Genomic DNA, 24,931 nt, shown 5'->3' with positions numbered 1-24,931 from the left:
CTAGGCGTTCTTGTCGTCGCGGTTGGCGTGACGCGTTCGGTGCTTCAGGATGTCGAGCATTTTCTGGCGCTTCTCCTCCATCAGGTTGTCGCGGCGCTGGTGGACGTAGTCCCGAATGTTGGGCAAGCCGGAAATGACGCAAGCGGCGAGGGCCGAGCGGGCTTCGTTCATATCCGTGGCCTCGTACCACTGGTCCGTGGTCGGGTCGTAGCACTCGGCGAGGTTGGTCGTGCTCTCGCCGTTGAAGCCGCCGATGGCGAAGACCAGGTTGTCGATTATCTAATGAAAGTAGACCGAGCAGTAGAAAGACAAAAGCAGTTAAGATGCTTGCTTAAACGCGCATCTTCTTGCCGACATATGCGGAAATACCGTATTTTGACGAATTTAAGTCGACTCGAACGTACGTCGAGCGCCCTAAAATCGCCCGGCGAAAAATTTTATTAAAATCGCAAGAGATTTGATTAAAAAAAAATTAATTTATGATGTCGCTGTAGAAGACAAAATCCAATTCCGGTGTGCAAGGGTGGCTGCGCGGCAGTGCTGGAGAGCTTTGCAGAAAAGCTACCTGCACGCACACGCCGGGTTTATTATAGACTTTTTCCCCGAATAGTGGCTCAGGGTGCGGGTTGTACACAATAAAATATGGTATATGTTTCAGGTAGAGCCGAAGGTAAACATAATGTAATGATGCCAGAGTGTGCCTGATCTCTGATTCGTTTCGGTTTCGGTTGTAAGTCGACCTTACAACGGAAACTAGTTTCGGTTTCGATTCTATGTCGACGCCCAACTTCGGATTTCAAATTTAGGTAAAGTGGGTTGACATAAAATCTTGTAAATACGGTACTTGCACCTTTAGGTAGCACAATTGGTGATACACATTCGCAAGGGAGGATACGTATATACACGATTTTATTTTCGATTCATGGGCGCTGCCATCTTGGACTGATAAGCGATTGTTTTGCCGGCTTTCCACGTCGTAATATGAAGTGATCATGTCATGAAACGTTGAATGTACCGGCCCAAGCGTTTTCGTGGGTGCTAGTTCACCGTAGCACTGTTTGTTTATTTTACACGGATACAAAACTGCAATATTATCAGTCCAAGATGGCGGCGCTTGAGCGCGTCCAGAAAATGGTGTATAGGACAAGCCCAAACCCACGCTGTTTGTCTACCGGCAAAGGTAGAGCACATGCACGAAGGCAGGGTGAGAGATTAACAAAACATGCACATTAAGAAAGATCTCGATTTAATCAAGCTGGTATAGAATGATCGCTAGTGCACTCACTTTCACAATAAAAAATGGGCAATGAGAGAGACAACAAAGATTACACACAGAGACCCGCAGTCCGCTTCTGGTTAACGTGCACGCTGCAAACGCTGCCAGCGTCAGCGTTGTCTCTCGCGGGCGAGGGCGCGTTCTCGTTTCTTGCGAGCTGGTAGTTCAGCGCTCATAGCAGAAAGAGCGCTTCCATAGTGAACGCGCGCCCTTCGCTCTCTCTCGCCACACGGCGAGCGCTGAGGCGGTGGCGCCCTCTTTTGAGCGGGCGCTGAGCCGTGCCCCCGCGACGGGAGGCAGAAAATAGCGCCCCTTTTCATTTCTTTCACGAATCACTCTCTCTCTCTTTTGAGCAGACGATGATGCACGATACAAGCCGGCACGCTGAGACCCTTAGGTGTTTTGCCCTAAAACAGCTTCGCTAATACACGTGCCTCATTATGACTTCTACCGATATTATCTCGTCAATTTGGAGACCACAATTCTAGCTAATAAATACATTTTTTGGTAAATTAGTGATTGCCTTCATTTCGTTCTATTCTGCAGGTGTCCCTCGTTCGATCATTTCGGCGGCATCTGGTCTGGCCTATGTAGACTTTTTCTAAGTAGGATGTGGCAAACTACGCCGACGGTGCAATTCACGATTCCGTCGGTGCATCCGTGCATCTTGTGATCGCACGGAGTTTTGAGATAAAATTAAGACACGGTGTGGCAATAGCACGTTTTGCCATTATGGATTAGTTCGGTTCGTACGGTAGCAAGCCTTCTTTCTCGTTTCGCTTAAATTGCCAGCAAACCTGATCTGTGGTGAACGTTAGGTTAACGTGTAGAAAGTGCACCTGATTGTCAGCAGGAGCGTCGCTCGTCAATGATGAACCTTTCGCGCGGACATAATAAACCTCCAAGGATTCGGCTAGCGCATGCTCGCGCGTCATGTTACTATTAGTTTGTAAAAAAAATAGAACCATTGACGCATCTCAAGGTGCCGAGAATCGTGGTCTTGTCAAGTACCTGGACATATACACGACGTGTGTTCATTCTGAATCAGAGACGAGAAAATATCGCAAAGAACAGGAGCTGCCGTGGAACTAATACAAATGTAATCCTTTAATGCGAAAGCTTATTGGGCGAGTTGGAAAATGCTCCTGATGGCGACTGCAAATAAGAGGAAGTACTAGACAAACGTACACGACACAACTGAAAGTTTATTGGAAAATCATGAAATATTTAAACAGAAAGCGAGGCGTTGAACCACCGAACCACAGCAGACAATCACGCATGTCCTAGGAACAACACTTCAGCATCGGTGAGACCAATCAATGGATGGGCTCACGCGCTTCTCTTTGCTTTCAGTTGTTTAGACAGCGCCTGTGTCGTGTACATTCTTCTAGCCCTTTGTATTGTTTGCGGTGGCCATCATGAGCGCGATAATTTTGTTTTATATATGCATTTTAACAGCGAAATTGTTTCAGCTCTCAGAAACAGCGTCGGCCCTGTGCAAAAAAGTATCATTCTCATGAAGCAATAACTCGGCCGGCACGCGCTCTCTTCGTCCTCCTTTTCATCTATTGCTTCGCTCCCAGAACAGGTGCGCCGATTTGCCCGACAAGGGATGCAATAACTGGGATGTGATTGAGAACGGGAGCAGAGAGAGAGAACGAACGAGATAGAAAGAAAGTGAAAGCGAAATGGAGAGAAAGAAAGGAAATACATCAAACTACAAAAATATATAGAGAGAAAGAAAAAGAAAAGAAACAGACACCAAAAAAGATAGAAAAAAAAAGAGAGCTAGACAGAAAGAGAAAGAAAGAGAGAGAATAAAATAAAGATAGACAAAGAAATAAAGAGCGGGAGAGAGAGATCGAGAGAAAGTGGAAGCCAGAAATATAGAGAGAGATAAAGAAAGGAAAGAAAGAGAAAAAAATGATAGAAAGAGCAAGAAAATAAATAGAAACATACAAAATAGAGATATAAAAATTAGAGACAAAGAGAGAAATAGAGAAGAGGAGAGGAAGAAAGAATGGGGAAAATACAGATGATGATGAACGAACTTTATTTAATTAGCAGAAGGATCCCCCTCCCCCTTTCAGAAGGGGGGACCCAACCTAGACGTCGGCCATGATCCCGTGGGCCCTGGCAGCGTCTTCGGCCTGCCGCACTAAGCGTGCTTGTAATTGTGAGTCGGAGCTGAGGAGCGCGGCCGAATTCCCAGACGGGCGTGGGTGGGGAAAATACAGAGAAATAAGGAAGGCCGTCCAGCTCCGCTGTTCCTTCAGGCACGGCACCAGTAGTGCAAAGCTGCCTTAAATTTTTTTAAATGTTATTTATATACGAAGCGATGACTTCACTACTCACGGCAACGGCGAAGTTGCTTCTGGGCGTGTACATGTTGGGAAGACTAGTCCACATGTTGGTCTCCGGGTTGTACTTCTCGGCCGAAACCAGCCTCGTGGTGCCGTTGAAGCCGCCGATCACGTAGACGCAGTTGCGGAAGCCTATGCAGCCGACACCGCTGCGCCGGAACCGCATGGCCGCGATCATGGTCCACTGGTCGGCCGTCGGATCGTACTTCTCGGCCGAGCTGAGGCATTCGCTCCCGCTGAAGCCACCCGTGACGTACACGTAGCCGTCGTTCGCGGTGGCACACGCGTCGCTCCTTTGCATGTTCATGGGCGCAATCATACTCCACTGCGAGCGAACGAAAGAGAGGGGCATTGATCGAGGGCTCCCTACTTGTTTCATAGACACAACCTAATGAAACCAACAGACAATGAAGCTAAGGAAAGTGGAGGCGACACTATTGGTGTGTTTTAACTGCATGGGTCCGCAAACTCACTCATGAGTCGGCTGAATCAGACTCACTCAGACTCAGATGGAGCAGTGAGTCTGCGTCTGAGCGAGAAATGTTGTGGTGAGTTTCAGTCCGAGCGACTCCGGTTGGAAAAAAAAATAATTCGGTCAGCCCGAGTACGCGTGCTTGAGGAAAATTTTAGTGAGTCTGAGTCCGAGTGAGCCCTAAGGGCAAAATATATTTCGTGAGTCTGAGTGAGCCCCAGATTTTTTGCCGACCTATGTTTAACTGTAGTATAGTAATTATGCGACAAATGGAAATCAAATAAAGTACAACTTGCCGCATGCAGGGACCGAACCTTCGTACAACGCGTGCGATGCTAATTACTCTACTACAGGTGAAACTTACGCGTAATGTCCCATACACCTTCCTTAGCTTCATTGTCTGTTGGCTTATTAGGTTGTGTCCACTGCGAGTGGTAAGAGATGCAGGGAGAACGGAAAGTGGATGTACCGCCGGTGATTCTTTGAAGAATCTAGGGGGGACGATATTTCTTGACTTAAACGTCGGGTAACGCCAATCGCACGTCGACGTTAGCGTGCTGTGGTTAACCCAACTTTCTGTTGGATTAACTTTGTGTATCACACGCTGCCGGAGCGGATCTCAGAGGCCACGTCGAAAAATAAAAGCGCGTGGTTGAGACCTCCTCCGCTCCGCGCCGCAGCGCATTCCAAGTGCTCACAAGAAAAGCATCCGCTCTTTCAACGAACTCGTTCAATTAAACTTCACTGACAGTTCGTTGGTTCTCAGCTTAGGTTAACCTATGCCGCGATATCATACGTATCCAATATAACTCTTAACCTGTTCCAGAAACATCGATTTTGTAACACTTTCGTTTTTTAAAAGCGCTTCTGAATACTTGGGAAACCGGAAGTCCTCGACCGGAAGTGCAGCACGTGTCCGGTAATTTCTTCGTAAACCTCATTCTGCATTGTAGGCTGCACGCGGATACTATTTTTCACGATCCTATGCCTCTGTGAAGGTCTGCTAAATGATAAGTGCCGTCACATTTAACATTTAGGACAAAGCAAGTTCACCACTATGCATGTAGGAGAGCCCGCCGGTGTCAAAGCACCTTTGCATACGGAGGCCAGTCCACATCGGCCTTGTGAAAAGCTCTTAATGCCTGTAATTAACAAAAAGCACATGCACTCAGCACATAATGAAATTACCATTATACGACCGTAATGGCGTCGCCATAAGCTTTCATCTGTATGAGCATGACTGTCAAGTGACCTTTTGTATCAGGCCAACAGTTAAGGCTACCTTATGCGCCACGGTCGATGTTATCTCTTTATTTTAATTCCCATAATTCGATTCTTGACCGGCTGCCTATAAACGGACTCGAATAGCAACAGGCCACCAGAGTTAAGATCCACATTGCACTAAGAGTTAAAACCTCGAAGTGAATTATAATTTACTAATGCCTCAGCGCTGCCTGCCACTTAACTAAGCCAATTAGTGACTGTGGCAAATGGGAAGATTTATTTTCAAGTTCTGGTTACTACGGGCATTTGAAGGTCAGCAGGCCCATATTCTCTCTGTGTTAAAGAAGCCGGCGAAGAAAGCAAGTAAGAGAAAACGTACTGGCAAATTGGGAAACACGTTCCTGTGTCAAATGAAGGCGTTTTATGTACACCGACCGTGAGCTGGAGTTAATGAGGGCCACCTCAATATTCCCAACAGGTGACGAACGCCCACCGAAAATACTCCTCCTCTTAAAACCTTTCTGTATCCAGTTGCCATGACAACGTTCGAATAGTGAATAATGACGCCGTCACGATGGCGGTTGTTAATAAGCAATCGTTAGGCATATCCAGGCCTAGAGGGCCCCTTTGGTTAATATTGTCGCAATAGTAGGCATGAGCATGACGGGCACTGGTTAATTTAGTTTTGGTTCGCACTTGTACCTGAGCTGACCTTTCATATGTACGATGGATGTCCATAAGCTCCGAGTCAATAAACACGTTGACACTTTTAGAAGCAATGGTTCTCGCCTAGCACGAAATCTGACAGTTTCTCTAGAACTGGTAGCATTCTAGGAACCTAAATGTCGATATAGTAGGCTAACGTAAACGCAGGTTTGATTTTGTTTCTCAAGGACTGTTTCTAAACCTTCCCTCTTCAACTATACAGAGCTGCTAGAGGAGCATACGCAAGCCAAAAACTAAAAATGCATCCTCTTCAAGGTACCACGGCAACGCCAAGCGGTTCCCTGGTAGTGGATCGCTTGCGCCAATATATCAAAACTTCCCGTAAGCCACTTCCTGGATAGTGCATGTCCGATAAATAATAAAATGCGTTACCTGATTTGTGCGGTGGTCGAACTTCTCCGCTGTGTTTTGCCTGTGACGACCATCGTATCCACCCATGGCGTAGATTATTTCATTCAGCACCGCCACGCTCACGTAGCACCTGGTTTAATCGAAGCGGTTGTTTCCGCCATCGTGTATCGAGCACAACTGTGACTAACGCAGCGTCTCGTGTAATTAAGTATAAATGCTTGACGAAAATTAGGAAGAGTGACTAGTTAACCATTGATAAACACGAAAGCGAGTGGGCGTTCACAGAAGGACAAAGAAGAGCGAGACAGCACAGACGCCCGCTATCAAACGCCGGCAGAGCAGGTACCTAAGCATGCGCGTATAAGATTTGTGTCTAGATTCTTTTCCGCCACTGGGTGCCCTTTCAGTGGATAGACAGCGTTTGCGTTGTCTTGTTCTCCTATGCCGTGTCTGTGTTTGTACGCCCACCGTTTTTCGTGACAAATGCATGCCAACTATCTGCACTTGCTGTCCTTCTGATCGCCAGTGCTATGTTTATAGGAAAGCGCAACAACTTTACAACTTTGTGTCGCGTGAAATCATGTCATGTTATAATCCCTCTGGGATTGACAGTATGTATAAATAAATAAAAATAAATAAATATTACGAAAGGCTGCTGCATGGGTTCGACATCCCGTAGTTACATTTCTATTATTATTATCATTGTCACGTGGTCGTGACGTCGACGAAGGCAACAGTCAGCACGTCGGAGATGAAACACTTTATTTGGCCGAACTTGTGGCCGGGAAACTGAAAGTCAAGCTACAGCAATACACTGATAGCGGCGAGCAGAGCGTCGACCTTCGATCAACTGACAAGCGGTCAAGCGCGTCGGCTTTTATACTGGCGCTATCGAACTTTCCAGCAATATCGCTGGTGGCGGCGTTATCTCTAGACGAAGCTGGAACATTCGCGTGCGGGGCGCAATCTTAACAAAACGATCTACTACAGTCGCGACGCTTCTCGAACACTGCTTCGCGGACAGTGTCGATTGTTGATAACCGTCCCTGCCGGTCAAACCCGAATACACCAAAACAAGACAAGATATGGGCGTGGCAATATTATTATTATTATTATTATTATTATTATTATTATTATTATTATTATTATTATTATTATTATTATTATTATTATTATTATTATTAGGCGCTAGTCCCGAGTCTATGATGGAAAAAGGCGAACACGCACAATGCCACTAATGAAAACGAAAGCTCAGGTTTCTCCTCATGCATGTGCATTAATCTGTTGCATTTTAATTAGAGATGCTGAATAGTGCGCGTGGGCACCCATGCACACGTTGAACCCATTCAACTCTCGCGATGCAGTGGCTTTTCTACGAGAGTAACAATAGCAAAGGTAAGTTACAATTCATGATCATCGCAGGACGTCAACATTGTACAATACTGGTTCGAGCACTATTGAACAGCGTCCAAATTTCGATTTCTCAGGTGTACATTTCCTAGAGGCCGAATTCGTGTATTCACCGCGTTTCGCCACCTCGCTTAATAGCGACTGAAAGTGAACACATTAGAATGGATATGCTTCGAGCTTCTGAGGAAAGCGTAGCGTTCAGATGAATTTAGAACCTATCTTCAAGGCACAATTATTAACTGAATGTGTTGGTTGATGGCAATAAGCATGACAAAACAGCTTCTACATTTAGTGCAATGGCAGTCTTACGCACTGTGATTTTATGTGAATCAAGGCTGTTACCAACCACACCGACGCCCAATAATAAATCGCGCGCTATTCTCTGAAACGTTGCTAGGTGAAATTCTGGAACATTGAGAACTGTGAACACCGATCGCCTTTTTCAGCTTTTCATGAAACACAGAAGCGCACCTCTTGACATGCATAGGTGTGACGGAGCGCCATTGCTTTGTGTGTGCATTGAAGCATCGCACGCTGCTGAAATAGTCTTCGCCGTTGAAGCCCCCGATGACGTAGATTTCGTTTCCGATGGCCGCACACTTGTGATACGCCCGGGGACCCTCGGGATCCACGTCGTCGACCTGTGCGCCCGGAAAAGCATCAACGACTTGTGAAATGCCGTCGACATTTTAAGTCTGCAAGTCGTGCGAGCTGCAATTTTCTCTTTGACGCACGAAATATGCGCCGCAAATACACTGTGACAGTTTAATTCGCAGTGATTGGGAATGAGAAGCAGCGCCATAATGTAAAAAGCACCCGAATCCCACGCATTGCGGGAACCGGTTCAAGCAAGCAGTTAGTGCATGCGCCGATGGGCGCTGTAGACAAGAATTCTTTTCGCTAGCAGGGGGCAGCCATCTTTGGCCCAAAGCCGTGAATCAGGCTGAACAACGGCCAAGTTGGCGTCTGGTCTGTCTCCATGTTGCAGTGTGTGTTCCCTTGCCATCGGCTGTCACGTGACGAAGCGCGCAGCCTCTTTGTAGGCTTCATAGACAGGTGACAAATGGGGTGAAAAGTATGTACTCTTCTCTAAACATTGGTGGGGGAGCAAAAGAAGCGACTTTATCTTGAGCATCTTGATTCTGGGATCGGGAGAAATCGCCATCAAGAGCACGTGAACGGAGCAGTAGGATAAGTACGTATAGCATTTCGTGTTCAAGTTAATGTTGTGTTGGAGCTCACAAACCTGCCGCTCAACGTCGTGCCACCCAGCAAACAACGGTGAACGTAGAACGAGCGACCGGAGACGTTTTCCTTTGTGTATGACTCGGCAATGTGGGAAGTTGCCTTAAGTAGCCTTTCCTTCGTCTTAGGAACGACCTCTCCCCCGCTCCCTCTTTCGCACCATTCTCTCGCACGCCATCTATGTAGATTTCATACGCACTCAATAATTCCCGAACCGACGTGAGACACAGCGCAAGCAGCAGAGAAGAGCCAAAAAGAAAGAGAAGAAAATCACTTCGTTTGAAAATTCGTTCATAATCCATAACCTCGTTGCGAAATGCCTGCTGCCCCTTGGACAACCAAGCAGAGGAACACCCAATAAGAAGTTCCAAACCTTGATCCATCTGTCAGCCTTGGTGTCGTAGCTCTCAATGTAAGCAGTGGGACCTCCTTGCATCCAACCACCCATGACGAACATCACCTCATGCGGGATCCGCGGACGAGCGAACATCGGCGTCGGCACTTCGTCGTTGTGCACCACCACATCAAGGTCGTACAAGAACCGTAGTGTGTCAATCACCAACGGCCTGTGAGAGAGCGCGAAAGCAAGGTAGAGCTTATTGCATAGCCCGTCCCATGAAGATAACCCTATTATAGCCCATGCCCAGAACTATGCGTGGGCTGAATTTGCTACGGCGCTTTGCTACGGCCTTTACTACGGGCTTTGCTACGCTGCTGCTTTGCTACGGGCTGACTTTACAAGGCTGACTTTGCTATGGGGCTGACTTTGCTACGGGACTTTGCTACGGCGCTTCCCGTCGTCGACCATAGGAAAGAAGGGCGTTGAGGTCGCTACGGTTCACACTATACCAGCGCTCCCGACAAGCGGCGCGCTTGCTTGCATTCTGGCACTGCTTGCCCTTTGTCATGGCGCTCTTCATCGGCTACTCATAGACCATCAGGGCCCGATGCTTTGTCTCTCGCGTCATTTACGACCAACTCCGGTTGTGTGCAACTCGCCACAATTGCCCCACGTCGAGAAGTTTCCTGGGATTCACTGTTCTTTCCAATAAATCAGTTGTTAGTTGGCACCGGTCCTGTCATTTCTTGGCCTCGCTAATTTGTGCCTTCAAATTTTTGTCAAACCCCACTTCCTATAGGACACAGAATAATGTCTTCGTGTTCGCCGAGCTTATCAGCTGAATATTGATCACCACGCTCCATGCGATACAATGGCCAATGATCTTAGTTATTCGTACTTTGTTCTACAGCTTGGTAAACCTCAATTCGCCTCCAATTTGCAGCGTCATGACACTGCAAGCCACGGGCGTCTTTTTTTTAATTTTCTTCTTTTCTTCTAATTTATATGTATTAAGAGTGAAAACAGGCAAGGCTGATGAGTTATTGCACTAGCAAATAGTAGAATGAGAATAACGATAATCATTCTTTTGATTGTAAATAAAGATCGCGGTGAAGTTCACTGGTGTTCTTAACTTTTTTCCCAAAGCGCGCTCAGCTAGTATTAAGCGTTTCGATTTCGAAGCCTATAGGCCGTTTTATTTATACCCTGCGTGAAGTCCGTTGCAGGTAGAAATATTTATGACTGAACGCACTCTAAGCGTCACTAGTCAGTGACTCACCCCGCCAGAGTGATCTAGTGGTTATGGCGCTCGACTGCTGACCCGAAGGTCGCGAGATCGAAACCAGGCCACGGCGACTGCATTTTCAATGGAGTAGCAAATGTTTGAGGCCCGTGTTCTTAGATATAGGTGCACGTTAAAGAACCCCATGTGGTCAAAATTTCTGGAGCCCTCCACTACTGCGTCCCTCATAATCATATCGTGGTTTTGGGACGTTAAACCCCAGATATTATTATTATTATTATTATTATTATTATTATTATTATTATTATTATTATTATTATTATTATTATTATTATTATTATTATTATTATTATTATTATTATTATTATTATTATTAAGTCAGTGACTCGTCGCATTGACCAATACTAGGCCGGTTGTTTAGGAAGCGCACCGAGGGTTTTATTTTATGAAGCGCACTCGAGGGTTCCAAGCACTTTGTGAATGCCAGCCATATATCTCAAATAAGCCATCGCCGTCAAGGAGCACACTGAATATGCGCTGCTTAAAACTGTTTCCAATTCCCATAATGGACTGCGGCGCGCACCTGCAGGATTCGTTGTCCGAGACGAACTTGTGCGACTTGATCTTCTCAACGAAGAAGTTCGTATCCACAAGACCCGTACGCACGCAGCGCAGCAGCCGCGCGATGTGCTGCTGCCGATTGGCCGAGTCGTGCTCGATCCAGCGCACCACCGCTTTCCACACGGTCTCCTCCTTGATGACGTTCAGGTTCTCGTCCGAAAGGATGGCCTCCACTTCGTTGATGTCCAGGCTGAGCAGTTCCTCGCTGCGTTTCGACACCTCGATGAAGTGCTGCATCAGGTAGCTGAGAAAGAAACCGCAGCAGTGAATGAGGCTCATGTGGCTCTCGCCATATTCACAGGGTATAACGTCGGACGTTTGCTATTGTGTTATTTATATTGTCACAATTATGACAACAGCCTTGCGTTGTTCTACGCGTTAGGCTGGTTAGACCAAGAAGCGGCTCAGTCCGAACTTCTTTGTCCTGTTTTACCCGTGGTGCTCACACACGACTACCATGCGGTATTCGCCCCCCCCCCCCTTTGAAAAGCATCGACTCGATGCTTGTAAAGGGAAAAAAATTACAACACGCGCAGACGCAGAGAACCAGAGACTGAGTACCAGTAACCGCAGGGAAAATAAGATGACGCACCGACACTTGCGCCATGCGCAAACAGAAAAATACAAAAAAACAACAGCAGTCGCATCGTAACAGAAAAAGCGCGAAAGCACAAGGGCTACTGTGTGTAGTACAGCTTGAGTCGCACGACGTGCACGACTTCGTGTCGAAGTTGTCGACGTGAAGACACTGGGCCGCCCGGAAATACTTCCTTACGTGTGGTCACTGACACATCGGAGCAGCTTGTATGGTCCGAAATAACCGCTCAGAAGTTTTCAGACAAGCCTGGTCGTCAGATATGTGTCCACACGTACACTCGGTCGCCAAGGTGGTAGGCGACGTTTTGACGCCGAAGGTTGTAACGTCGCGCATCTGCGTCTTGTTTGTGACTGATGTTTACGCGAGCCACTTGACCAGCTTCTTCGGCGTACTGGGTGTATTGCTCGGCGTCTGGAGCAAGTTCATCGTTATATCGCACGGAAGCATAGCATCGAATATGGTTTGCACGTTGCGTCCGTAAACAAGGTGGAAAGGTGAAAATCGCGTTGTTTCCTGCGTTGCTGTATTGTACGCAAACGTGTTGTCTGGTGAAACCTCGTCCCAAATTTTGTGGTGTACGTCCACGTACATTCCGAGCATGTCGGCTATGGTCTTGTTAAGTCTTTCGGTCAGTCCATTTGTTTGTGGATGGTAAGCTGTTCTTTTTCGGTGACTTGTGCAGCTCAGTTTAAAAATGTCTTCCATCATTTGTGCCGTAAATGTTGTCGCTCTGTCCGTAATCACTCATGACGGCGCGCCATGCCGTAGGACGATGTGGTGCACGAAGAACTTCACGACTTCAGACGCCGTGCCGCGGGGTAACGCCTTCATCTCGGCATAATGAGTCAAGTAATCGGTTGCCACTATAATCCATTTCTTTCCGGTGGACGACAAAGGGAAGAGTCCGCGGTGGTGCAATTGGGTGGAGAAGGCCGGCGGGTTTCACAAGGGGCGTCTTGCAACGCTGGTACTCGCGGCAGCCTTGCACGTAACGGTGTACGCTAGCCGAAAGTCGTGGCAAGTAGTACTGCTGGCGCATTCTGGCGAGCGGCCGCGAGTAGCCCAAGTGTCCTGACGTGGGCTCGTCGTGGCACGCAAGGAGGACGTCATCACGCATGTCGGCTGGGACAATGAGGAGAAAGCCTTTGTCGCTACCTCGCGCGTTTTTCTTGTAAAGGATGCCCCTTCTAAGACAAAAGGATGACAGCTGGCGAGCAATGTGTCGAAGAACCTGGGAGTTTCGAACTTCTAAGGAATCGATAACAAGGCGCAATTCTTGATTTGCTCGCTGTCTTGACATGAAGTCAGAATCACTGACTGCTCCGAGAAAAGCATCGGCTTGCTTTAAGTCCATATCAGGATGCCCCACAGGTGCTCGAGAAAGCGCGTCGGCATCTTCGTGTTTGCGCCCACAGCTGTACACAATCGTGATGTCGAACTCCTAAAAGCGCAAGCTCCATCGAGTGAGACGGCGAGACGGATCTCTGAGATTGGCCAGCCAGCACAGCGAGTGGTGATCAGTCACCTAATTGAAGGGACGGCCTTAGAGGTAAGGTCGGAACTTTGCCGTCACCCACACGACTGCAAGACATTCCTTTTCTCAAGTAGAGTAGTTGGCCTCGGCTCGGGAGAGTGTACGACTGGGCTAAGCGATGACATACTCAGCGCCGCCGTGCCGTTGTAGAAGGACAGCGCCAAGTCCGACGTTGCTGGCATCTGTGTGTAATTCAGTAGCAGCGTCCGAGTCAAAAGGGGCTAGAAGAGGTGCTGTTTGCATTCGCTGCCGTAACTCTGCGAAAGCCGCCTCTAGCTCTGTAGTCCATGCAAAGGGTACATCATCTCGGGTGAGTCGTGTGAGCAGTTCGGCAATCTTCGAGAAGTTGGCAATGAACCGACGGTAATAAGCACACAAGCCAAGGAAACGTCGCACTGCTCTCTTGTCTGGCGGAGCAGGGAAGAAGGCGACGGCCGAAGTTCTCTCTGGATCGGGCCGAACTCCGTCTGCGCTCACGACATGTCCCAGGAATTTCAGTTCTTCATACCCGAAATGGCACTTCTGAGGTTTTAGCGTCAGGTCGGCAAAACGAATGGCTTCCAGAACCAATTTTGGGCGCTTGAGATGTTCCTCGAAGCTCTCAGAGAAGATGGCCACATCATCGAGGTACACATGCAACTTTGCCACTTCAAGCCTGCGATAATGATATCCATCATCCGCTGGAAAGTGGCTGGAGCAGAACAGAGGCTGAAAGGAAGAACTCTGAATTCATAAAGTGCATCTGGAGTTACAAACGCTGTCTGTTCTCGATCTCACTCACCAACCTCTATCTGCCAGTAGCCCCTCTTTAAATCGATCGATGAAAAATACTTGGCGTGTCGCAACCTGTCGAGAGAGTCATCGAGCCGTGGAAGCGGGTAAACGTCTTTCTTTGAGATGCTAATGAGCTTCCTGTAATCAATGCAGAATCGTAGCGTTCCGCCTTTTTTCTTCAATGGAATGACTGACGAGGCCCACGGGCTGCTGGACGGTTGAATAATACCATCGATGAGCATCTCGTTTACCTGTGTCTGTATAGGTTCGCGTTGTTTAACAGTAACATGGTAAGGTTGCTGTCTGATTGGGCGAACATCATTGTCGGTATTAATTCGGTGCCTCGTGAGGGGCGTTTGACCTACTGTAGACGAAGAGGCGAAACAAGATTGAAATTCCTTCAAAAGGCTGTGAAGTGCGTCCTTCCTCTCCGAAAGTTTCGAATTGACGTCAGTGCGGTCCAGAAACCTGTGCCTGTCATTCATTTCCTCGGACGTGAAGCACTCCGTGACGTCAGCTACGGGGTCTCCATAGGCCACGGTGGTGCCGCGGGAATGATGCCGGTGCTCGAAGCTGAAATTCGTCACAAGTATCTGTGACCGTCCATCACGAACACGCACAAGGCTTCGGGCTGCGCATACACCTTGAAGGGGCAAAAGTGATAGGTTGCTCTCGGCGACCGCGTCACCGTCTCGGAGGTCTTTACAAGTGACCTCTATGAAAGCAGTCGCTGGATGGACGGCAAGCAGGTGTCCTACCACAGAGCCACACCCATTCTGGAATGTTCCATAAAAAGAAACTATACGAACGTCAGGTATTACGGGGAGCGCCTTTAACGGATGTAATATTGCGTAACAAAAGCGTGGAATCGCGAAGAATCGTACCAGCTGTCAAACCGTGTTAATTGCGCAACGAGTCGTTAGTTTAAAGGCCCACCAGTTACAAAGGAAACAGGCATAATTAAGCATCATGATCAGAAAAAGCATCAACGAAGCGTGCAGGCGCGCGTGTTGTATGTTCGCCTAGTGGATACTTCGAGAATTCGCCAAAGGAATTAATATGGCGTAGTGGGCACTTCGCAACTGTACTTGCAGTAGGCGATATAGGGTATTTTGAAAGGGCCAGTTTTACGCGCATAGACCTTTCTTGCGGCAGGGTTGAGTTATTCAACAAGAAGTGTTAGCCAGGCTGGTGATTGAGACGGCCATGGGAACGGAGCCAGATTACGCTATCACGTTCTACACTTCAAAGAAAAGCTCGGGCGTCCTGCACACTTAGCCCGGGTTGGTAGCTTCACGTTGGATCATGTATTTCTCACATTGCTTGATGTTTGGAAAGTTCTTTTAATATGAGCCTGTCCCCCTACGTAGGTAGTTTCAAGGTGCAGCACTGGCCACTCAGCCTTAGTAGCTGCTGAAAAGGTGTGCGTTGCGTTCGGTCCCCACTCACCTTAGCCTGCGCACCTTTTGTTACATTAAAACTTATCATTTGAACGTAAATTAGTATGATATTGGCTTTAGAGGTACCTATGGCTGCAGCCATTATCCCTTGATGCGCAGACTTTCCTACAATATTTACTAGAGGGTACTCTGACGCTGCGATCATTCATGCACCATGAGGAGGATAGGCAGTGCATGAATTTGCCCATCTTTCGTGCCTGCGGCTTCGAAGTCACTTGTGACTTTGCTCATTGTTGTGTTGTTCATTGTTGTGTTTTGGCTTTTGTTTAGGATTAAATGGTGGCTCGTTGTGAACCTCGGGGGCTGATAAGGATTGGTGAGCCTGAAACGGCAAGGGTGGCAAAGGTCAGCAAACTCACTCATAATTCGACTCAATCATACTCGCTTAGATTCAGGTTGAGCAGTGACTCTGAGTGTGAGTGAGTCCGCTTGAGGAAAATTTTGCTGCGTCTGAGTCTGAGTGAGCCCTCAGCGCAAGATGCATATTTTTCTTGAGTGAGCTCCACCTTCATTGCCGACTTGTGCAAGGTATTGATGCGGGACTGCTGAACTTTCTTAAGTAATTACCAGATTTAAAGGACAAAAAGCCACATGGAGCCGAAATAACGAAGTTTAGGCAAATTCGTGTGCAACTCATCATTCCCACGCTGGCTGAAGCACCGTGAGGCGCACCTCCCATAGACACTAGAGCTAGATTTAGTGCATCATAACGAAGCTCCATGCCATGCTATAGATGTCCAGCAAAGAAAAAGCTTTCTGTTCGTTATGAATTGCCTTCCCACTCACTTGTACGCCTTGGATGTGAGGTCGAAGCAGTTGTACAACTTGGCCACGTTGTGAATGGAGATGCAGTTCTCAGGGGCCATGATGGACAGGAGGAAGTCGCAGCAGTCCTTGACCATGCCCATGATGCAGAGGTAGTCGGCAGCCTCCAGCAGGTTCTCCACGTTGTCGCAGCCCACCCACGTGACGCGCTTGTAGGCGAACTCCACGATGATGGCCATAGTCGCCTTGGACACACCGGGAACCAAGACCTCCGTGCGCTGGACCTTGTACAAGGGACTCCCGAAAAGTGCCCTGAAAGCACTGTCTTTTTGCAGGGCGCTTACAATAACGTTCGCCGGCATCGCTTACCTATGCGCAAAGATATTTATGTATACAACCTCGTCTACACAGTGGCATGCCACCTTTCATATTACCCAAACATTTCGCTTACGCGCCAGCCGCTACACATTTTCGAGTACCAGGTTCGTGCGAAGATAAAAATGACCTATCGTGGCGCTTGACCATGTCGGTTGTGTGTCTATTTTGATCGATTTAGCTTCGCTCCATAAAAAAGCTGGCAGATCCCACGCATTGTAGGAATCGATGTAATGCGAAGCAGCCAGCAAAGAGCTGCATACGTCGTCTTGTATGTCATTGAGGAAAAGGCGTGTCATGGTTTTCATGTTAACTCCTATTATTTATGTTCGTCACACAGTAACGTCGCGCAATACCAACTTCGGGGTCGATCAAGCTAGAGAAACGGCCGCCAGCGCCCCATGAGCATGGCACGCAAGTCATGCTGTACATGATATACGTGTCATGACTTTCATGTTAACTCGTGTTATTTATGTTCCTCACACGGTCACGTCGCAAGATACCAATTTTGGTGTATATCAAGCTAGCCAAACGGCCGCCAGCACCCCATGAGCGTGGCACGTAAGTCATGACATGACATGACGTAAGTACATGACATGCGTGTCATGATTTTCTTGTTAACTCGTGTTTTTATGTTCGTCACACAGTCACGTCGAGCAAAACCAATTCCCGGGTAGATCAAGCTAGCGAAACCGCCGCCAGCGCCCCATGAGCGTGGCACGTAAGTCATGCTGTACGTGACATGCGTGTCATGATTTTCATGTTAACTCGTGTTTTTATGTTCGTCACACAGTCACGTCGCGCAATACCAATTTCGTGGTAGATCAAGCTAGCGAAACGGCCGCCAGCGCTCCATGCGCGTGGCACGGCAGTCATGCTGTACATGACATGCGTGTCATGATTTTCATGTTAACTCGTGTTATTTATGTTCATTATACAGTCACGTCACAGGATACCAATTTTGGTGTATATGAAGCTAGCGAAACTGCCGCCAGCGCTCCATGAGCGTGGCACGTAAGTCATGCTGTACATGACATGCGTGTCATGATTTTCATGTTATCTCGTGTTATTTATGTTCGTAACACGTTCACGTCGCAAGATACCAATTTTGGTGTATATAAAGCTAGCGAAACGGCCGCCAGCGCACCATGAGCGTGGCACGTAAGTCATGCTGTGCATGACATGCGTGTCATGATTTTCATGTTAACTCGTGTTATTTATGTTCGTCACACAGTCACGTCGCAAGATACCAATTTTGGTGTATATCAAACTAGCGAAACGGCCGCCAGCGCACCATGAGCTTATCATGTAAATCATGCTGTACATGACATGCGTGTCATGATTTTCATGTTATGACTTGTCATTTATGTTCGTCATACAGTCATGTTACGCCATACCAATTTTGGTACACATTCGATGAACCAAGCAACCAGGAGAGCACAAAGTCGTAGGCGGCTAAATAGATAGATAGATAGATAGATAGATAGATAGATAGATAGATAGATAGATAGATAGATAGATAGATAGATAGATAGATAGATAGATAGATAGATAGATAGATAGATAGATAGATAGATAGATGCGCTCAAAGTCGCAGAAGTTCGCTAAGAAATGCTTCGCATTTAATACGTCATTTCGCTCCATAAAATTCGACAATTCCAATGCCTTCAGGCATTGGAAATGTCGGAATAAATCTGTATCACGTGTTTAACCACAACAGAAAAGTGCGGACGACGAGAGTAAGAAGGTACGACGACATGGGTGATGTCATGCACACGCACGCACACGCACACCTCAGAAGCGCTTGTGTGAGTGTATGTTACGTTCCGTTTTCGTCCGTGCATGGTTGGGGCTTTTATAGCGAAAGCGGTTACGAGATCACAACAACAGCCGTTTCTCGCGCCGTAGTTGTCCGCCGCCGCCAGTGTCCGTAATCACTGTCGAGCAAAATAAGAAAAAAAAACGAAGTAAGAAAAACATTCCAGGATGGAACGGAGTTCGAACATGGGCCCTCTGCGTGGGAGCCCAGTATTTCATCTCAGAGCCATGCCGGTGCTTGAAACTGTTTTCCAAAAAGACCCTATGGAGGTTTCATGAAGGAACCACATTAACATATGTAATATAGCGTGGTAGAAGGGTAAAACAACAACCAGGCGTCACGCAATGCGAATTGCGCAACGAGTGGGTTGTTGAACGCTTCAACCCCATTACAAAGGGCACTGCCATAATTCTTCATCGTCATCAGGCACATCAACAAAGTGCACATAATGCCTACAGGTTTTTAGCGAGTACCACGGTTCGCCGCAGAATGAAGAAAAACGGCGGAGTGGATACTTCCCTTCTTCACAAAAATTATGATGATATATAGCGTAGTGTTTACCTCGCAAGTGCACTTCTATTGGTTGTCAAGGAAGACCGTAAGGCTGCCATGTTCCATTTCCTCAGGGTCTCAATAAAGTTTCCTCCCTCTCTGTCTTTTTCGCGTTAACGTATGTTATAAAGCATGGTAGGAAAGTTAAACCACGACCGGGCGTCACACGATGCGAATTGCGTAACTAGTGGGTCGTTTAAAGCTTCCAACGCATTACAAAGGGCTCAGCCACGGTTCTTCATCGTCATCAACCGTCGCATCACCAAAGTGCATATATTGCCTTACAGATGGTACCTCTCATCTCCGCAGAATGACGAATAATGTGGTGGGTGCCTCCGAACTTAACAAAAATTATGATTTGTAGCGTAGTGGGTACGTTACTACTGTACTTGTATTTGCAGCCACAAGAGAGTTTATAACGGGATCTAGAAATGCTGCTCCTCCAGCTTTCGCTATGACTGTGCTGCGCTTTCCGCGCATGCCTGGCATTTTATTCTTTCATTCGTCGGGTCAAGGCTGCCGATGTCAATTTTTCTGAACGCTCTGACATTTAAATTATCAGTGTCTGCTCTCGCCGTTCCTGGGTAGACATAAACTGCCGATCACCTGTGGCGCATACCCGTACACCGCGACCCGTGGTAAACGGGTATGTATCACACGTGTCTGACTGAAAGGGTTTGACGACGTACGTGACAGGATTTTCACGTTATTCATGTCATGACCAGACAGTCATATTCGTCCAAATCCTCTTACCCTCCCATGCCAATTTTGGTCTACACCAAGGTAAGGAGGAGATTATGAGAGCACCCAGACGTAGGCGGCTAGATAGATAGATAGATAGATAGATAGATAGATAGATAGATAGATAGATAGATAGATAGATAGATAGATAGATAGATAGATAGATAGATAGATAGATAGATAGATAGATAGATAGATAGATAGATAGATAGATAGATATGTAAGTAGAAACGCTCCATGTGCCAAAGGTTCGCGAAGAAATACTTCGCATTTAAAAGTATCAATCGCACACAGCTTTTGTTTTGTTTGTAATTTGCTTTTAAAAGTGTACATTGAAGTAGCGTAGCCCGAAATTTCTTTTTCTGGGGGGGGGGGTGCTGGGTTAAACAATATTTCATGTAAGTTCGAGCGTACGTTTGTATATGTGCGTGTATATATACACTTGCAAAAGTGGAAAGTGAAGCGGGACTATTCTGTTACGCTTTAACGTCGTGGGACACACGCCACTTTCCCTTGCAGACGAAGCCATAGAATGCTTCAGTATTATAAGAAGTGAGGAGGGTTCCAAAAGTATGGAGCTGTGAGCCACACGAAGCAGGCTGCGCTAAGGGCTAAGGGCGCCCGCACTTCCTTGCCGGCCATAGTATTGCCGCTTCACGAACAAAGTAGACTAGGCAAAGTACGACGTCAGTTTCAATTTCATAGCCTTTATTTCAGGGGCTCAGAGGGCATCGTGTAACTCCTCACGTGGCAGGCTGGATGCCCAAAGGCAGCCAGCATTTAATAAGATTGTTTCGCCTTCGGATTTTGGATGTGCCTTTTGTCAAAATACTGAAAGCTTGATCTTGGCGCAGCATTGTTGTCGTTCTTCGAAATAGTAAGCTGTAGGAATCTATACACCCTTTCTTCTTTTTCTCCAGAATGGCTATACGCGGTCACGGATCATTGCCAATCGCAAGCAATAGCGGCACGCGTTCAACTCAACAACACACCTCCCTAAAGTAAAGTGCCTTGCATGCTCCGTACATTACAGTTGGTTGAAATGAAGCGGGTCTGGGGAGCAAACGTGGCATGTGGTATCCGCTACTGTACGTGAAAAGACGGGGGAGCATCGTCTGACGCGCATATGCGGTTCGTGAATGTTGAAGGGTCCTGCAACGTTGCCGTTTTCGCACCCCCTGTAAGCTCGTTTTCGGCTCATCGCGCCCGCGCCTTTTAGTTAGCGTAGTTAGCTTAGTCACCACCGAGCGAGAGTTCGCGCTGTGCTCCCGAGGAGGCGCTAGCAGCGCCGCCTGTCGGCAGCGAGGTTACGCGAAATCATGGGGCAGGGACCTTTTCCTGTTTTCGGCATGGCGCTAGCCGACAGTCGTCTCTCGCGGGAGGTCTGTGGGGACTTTTCCACGGTTCGGTCTCCCGGAATCCCGTGGTGGGTCGAACGTCGGCGACGCCGCATTCGCAGTATATTGTGCATGTTAGGCTGTTTATGTTATGTCGGTATTCTGTTGTGTTACTTGCCATCTCTATGTAGTTATTTACAATATTAGGCTAGCGAGCTCGTCCTTATCTAAAAGGTAATAAGAATGTCCATGTGTTCGTAAGCAAGATGGTGTGAACTGCGCCCGTTTGTTCCAAGAGGGGCTTTATCACGAGACCCCACAGCTGGCACTGCCAGGGCAGTTCTCTTTCTTTCGCCATCGCTTGCAACGTTTCAGTCACTTCCACCTGTGCTAATAATTAACCAGTAGAGAAATCTCTGACGTGATACTAAAACTAAGGCGGTGTTTTACAACTTCCATCGTATCAAGAGTTCCGATATGATTTTCGAAGGAGCCAGTATATCAACTTCTACAACATGCTACAACAAACTACAGGGTATTCCTACTCCAGCGAGCCAGGGGCCTCGAAGCAGCGCCATCATACACACTGTAAACCCCTCGCATATCTTACATCTGCATGATGAAGTATGTGCTATCGAATATATCATTGGCATGAAGGTTAAGAGCTTAGTGTTGAACAGTAAATGCCGCCGGTCATAATCTGCCCGAACACTTGCTTTCATGGGAAAGGAAATGTAGTCGACTAAATCATACCGCCTATCAGGACTGTTGATCAATAGGCTGGCTTTAGAATGAGCGATTTCAGCGTAAGGGACAGGGCAGCATTTAATATAAGCGCACCTGAAGTATTCGCTGCAGCTGGCCATGACGACTCTGTGCACAGAGAACTCTCCGCCATCCGAGGTCTTGAGGAGACCGTCGCAGAGCATGCCAGCCCCGCGCATGTCCCACAGTGCTTTGATGGTGTCCTGACTGAGCATTTCGTCGGGCCCATCCCCGCAGCTACCCGCCATGCTGACTGGCCACGCCGCCGCCGCCGCCGACAATCCCGGCCTCGCGTCGTCCCAGCCGAACAGCAGCTGTGCGCTGACGCTGCCGACCTGTCGCGTGGAGAGCTCGCGGTGGGTGCCACTTCCTCTTCTTCTTGCTCTTCCCTGATGGTTATGATGAAGATGTTGGCGATGAAGCGGGCAATCATGCGAGTAAATCATGACGAAGAGAAACGAAACTGTGCAATTCAAAAATACATTCCCTATCACGCTGTCCCCTCTGCCGATAATAGTTTATCCCTCTTTGCGTTGATAATGATGACTACTCTCGGACCGCGGTATGTACCCACAACGGGTAATCGACAGAGAAGCGGATGACCTATTTGAAGTCAGTTAGTGACTGAAAACTTTATTACAAGGTTCGGTGGTGCTCGGTGGGTTAGGGTGACATACACCAATAAATATATGGGATCACAGATAAAGGTTAGCGAAAACAAACGGATGCTGAATAATACAACAGCGCTGGAAGAATAATTATATAGAGCTCTTCATTTGCATTACGAGTTGCAATAAAGAACAAAAGTTGCAGAGAAACACCAAGAAAGAATTGTTAAACTTTCGTAGGCGTTATGCCCGCATCCGTTGTAGCACATAGGCCGAGTATTTGTAGCAGTTTATCAAGGACTTTGTGGCGCTTCGCTCTGGCTACGCAATTTTCGTAAGTCGTATGATAATCAATAAATGTCCACTTTGACAGCGCACGCGTCTTGTGTACGATGTCCAGCTAGGTTAGGGGTTTACCAGGGGACTCAGCGTTCTTTGTTACATGAGGAGAAGGTTGCAGGAAAGCATCAGCGGTTGCTGAAGAATTTCAGAATGCGCTTATTATAGGAAAGCCCATGCTTGTACGCGGAAATTTCTTTGGGGCTGTCTACTGCAACTGATCAGTTACGACGTCATGGTGCAGTAGTTTCAGCATCATCCTCGTGTACCAGAGGCCCTATTTTAAACTCAGCCGTTGGAAGGTGCTTTTTTACTTGTTTACTAGCTGCTCACTTCATTATGTACTACTTCGCTGGAGCGCTCTTATACGGCGCCACCATCCCTATCCATAACATGGAGGAACCCGTTGGATCAACGCGCATAGTTGAAGACGAACGCGATGCGCTGCTTTTGGGGCGTGGTAGCCATAGCATGCTTGATTATTAAAGAGCTGATGGCATATTAATACGTCAGTCTCATTTTGTTGATAATGTAATTGTTCTTTACAAGACGGAGATATCTGTAGCAAAACCAGAATGAATGGTAATACGAAGTTTCGAAAATTTTCACGGTAGACAGCGAGACTTACCCACGCACAATCATTTACCAGCGAAGCTGTTTAGCAAAGCGTTCCTTGTCCGACGAACCAAAAAACTATCATCATCATAAACGGGTATGTGCCACTGAAATTGGGTAAATCCCACTACTCACCACTGGTCCACTAAAAACGAAGGCAAATGCTGTCATCATGATCACCGTTTATGTGCCACATAAGCACGTACGGTGTGCAGCCCTATGGTTAATCGCATATGCCAGAGTTCAAGACGATAGATGGTGACGTTCTCAGGTAAATGTTCTGGATAACTCCCAAAGTTTATTCTTCGACTCTGTGTGAAACTCAGTGTTCTTGTGTAAGCTTCCTGGTGAGCAATAAAATTCTTCCATTAATGATTTCAAGCCATGCTACTATCCGAAACCGTCTAGCGAGTAGCAAGCACGCCCGTGATTAAAAGCCATTAAAAATTTTAGGGAAAAAAACGAACATAACGCACGTTTCTATTTACATACCTCAATGATTTGGCTATGCACGTCACATTCGTTTTTTTTGTCCTACTTCACCAAAATTCTTAATTTCAATTGTCCTAGAGCATCTCTTGTACGATCCCAAATAGTTAAAATTAAAAAAATTAAACCTGTTGACAATTCTTCCCATAAACTCGAGGCATACATTTTAGATTTTGAGACTTTACGTTCCAGCTACTTTTATACATGCGGCTTACTTAACGATGCGAGTCACAGACACTTTCAATTAACCAAATTATATAATAGTGTTTACAGCAACTCTCAGAATCCGCTCAAGGATGCAGCGAACTGACAAGCCACAATTTCTATGTAAAAAAAATCCCTTCGGAAGACGACGCCTGTGTTTCGTCAAATATAATTGAAGTGAATACTAATTTCGCGTGCTTTACACCACCGCAAACAAATTAACGCCATCTTGAACTGGCGTCCATGTTTCCGCCTCAACGCAGAAATGGGGTTCACGAATTAAGTTGCTATAAAGCAGCGTACAACTATTAAGTGTCATCGCACCAATCGAGCTGACTCGTGACTTCCACAAGGTGGGAACTGTGCGCATTGGTCCTCAACGCTCCGTTCTTCGCTGAATTTTCTTTTTTTAGATGTGAAGCATCTTATAGCAGAGTTCAATCTGGTGGTGGTGGTGGGGGTGTGCTGCGTGACCACCCTTACAGCGCATGCGCAAGCCCTCTCCACACACTTCCTCTCCCTTTCCACTCCCCTCCACCTCCCCTTTCCCCTCCCCTCTCCCATTTCCTTCTCTCCCCTCCCCTCTCCGCTCCCCCTCTGAAGCGCGGGCTCTACATGCCGAAACGCTGCTTCGCATCGCCTCATGCTCCCCTTTAGCGGGAGATGGTGTGATTTTTTTTCTTTC

At 47.3% G+C, this 24,931-nt stretch overlaps 1 protein-coding gene across 1 annotated transcript; it reads right to left on the bottom strand.

The window, feature by feature from the left end:
* LOC119385663 (kelch-like protein 10) lies at positions 1-22,272 on the bottom strand. Its single transcript, XM_037653062.2, has 8 exons — positions 22,067-22,272; positions 16,424-16,714; positions 11,234-11,515; positions 9,441-9,633; positions 8,294-8,463; positions 6,434-6,542; positions 3,632-3,964; positions 1-279 (listed from the first exon to the last, which is right to left on the bottom strand). The coding sequence occupies exons 1-8, from the start codon at positions 22,237-22,239 to the stop codon at positions 1-3; spliced, it is 1,830 nt and encodes a 609-aa protein (XP_037508990.2). The 5' UTR covers positions 22,240-22,272.
* Positions 22,273-24,931: the final 2,659 nt, after the last annotated feature.

This window comes from Rhipicephalus sanguineus, chromosome 3 (genome assembly GCF_013339695.2).
Source record: "Rhipicephalus sanguineus isolate Rsan-2018 chromosome 3, BIME_Rsan_1.4, whole genome shotgun sequence".
NCBI lineage: Eukaryota > Metazoa > Arthropoda > Arachnida > Ixodida > Ixodidae > Rhipicephalus > Rhipicephalus sanguineus.
Note: the sequence above shows the minus strand (reverse complement) of the source record. Positions and strands in the feature narration are given on the sequence as shown.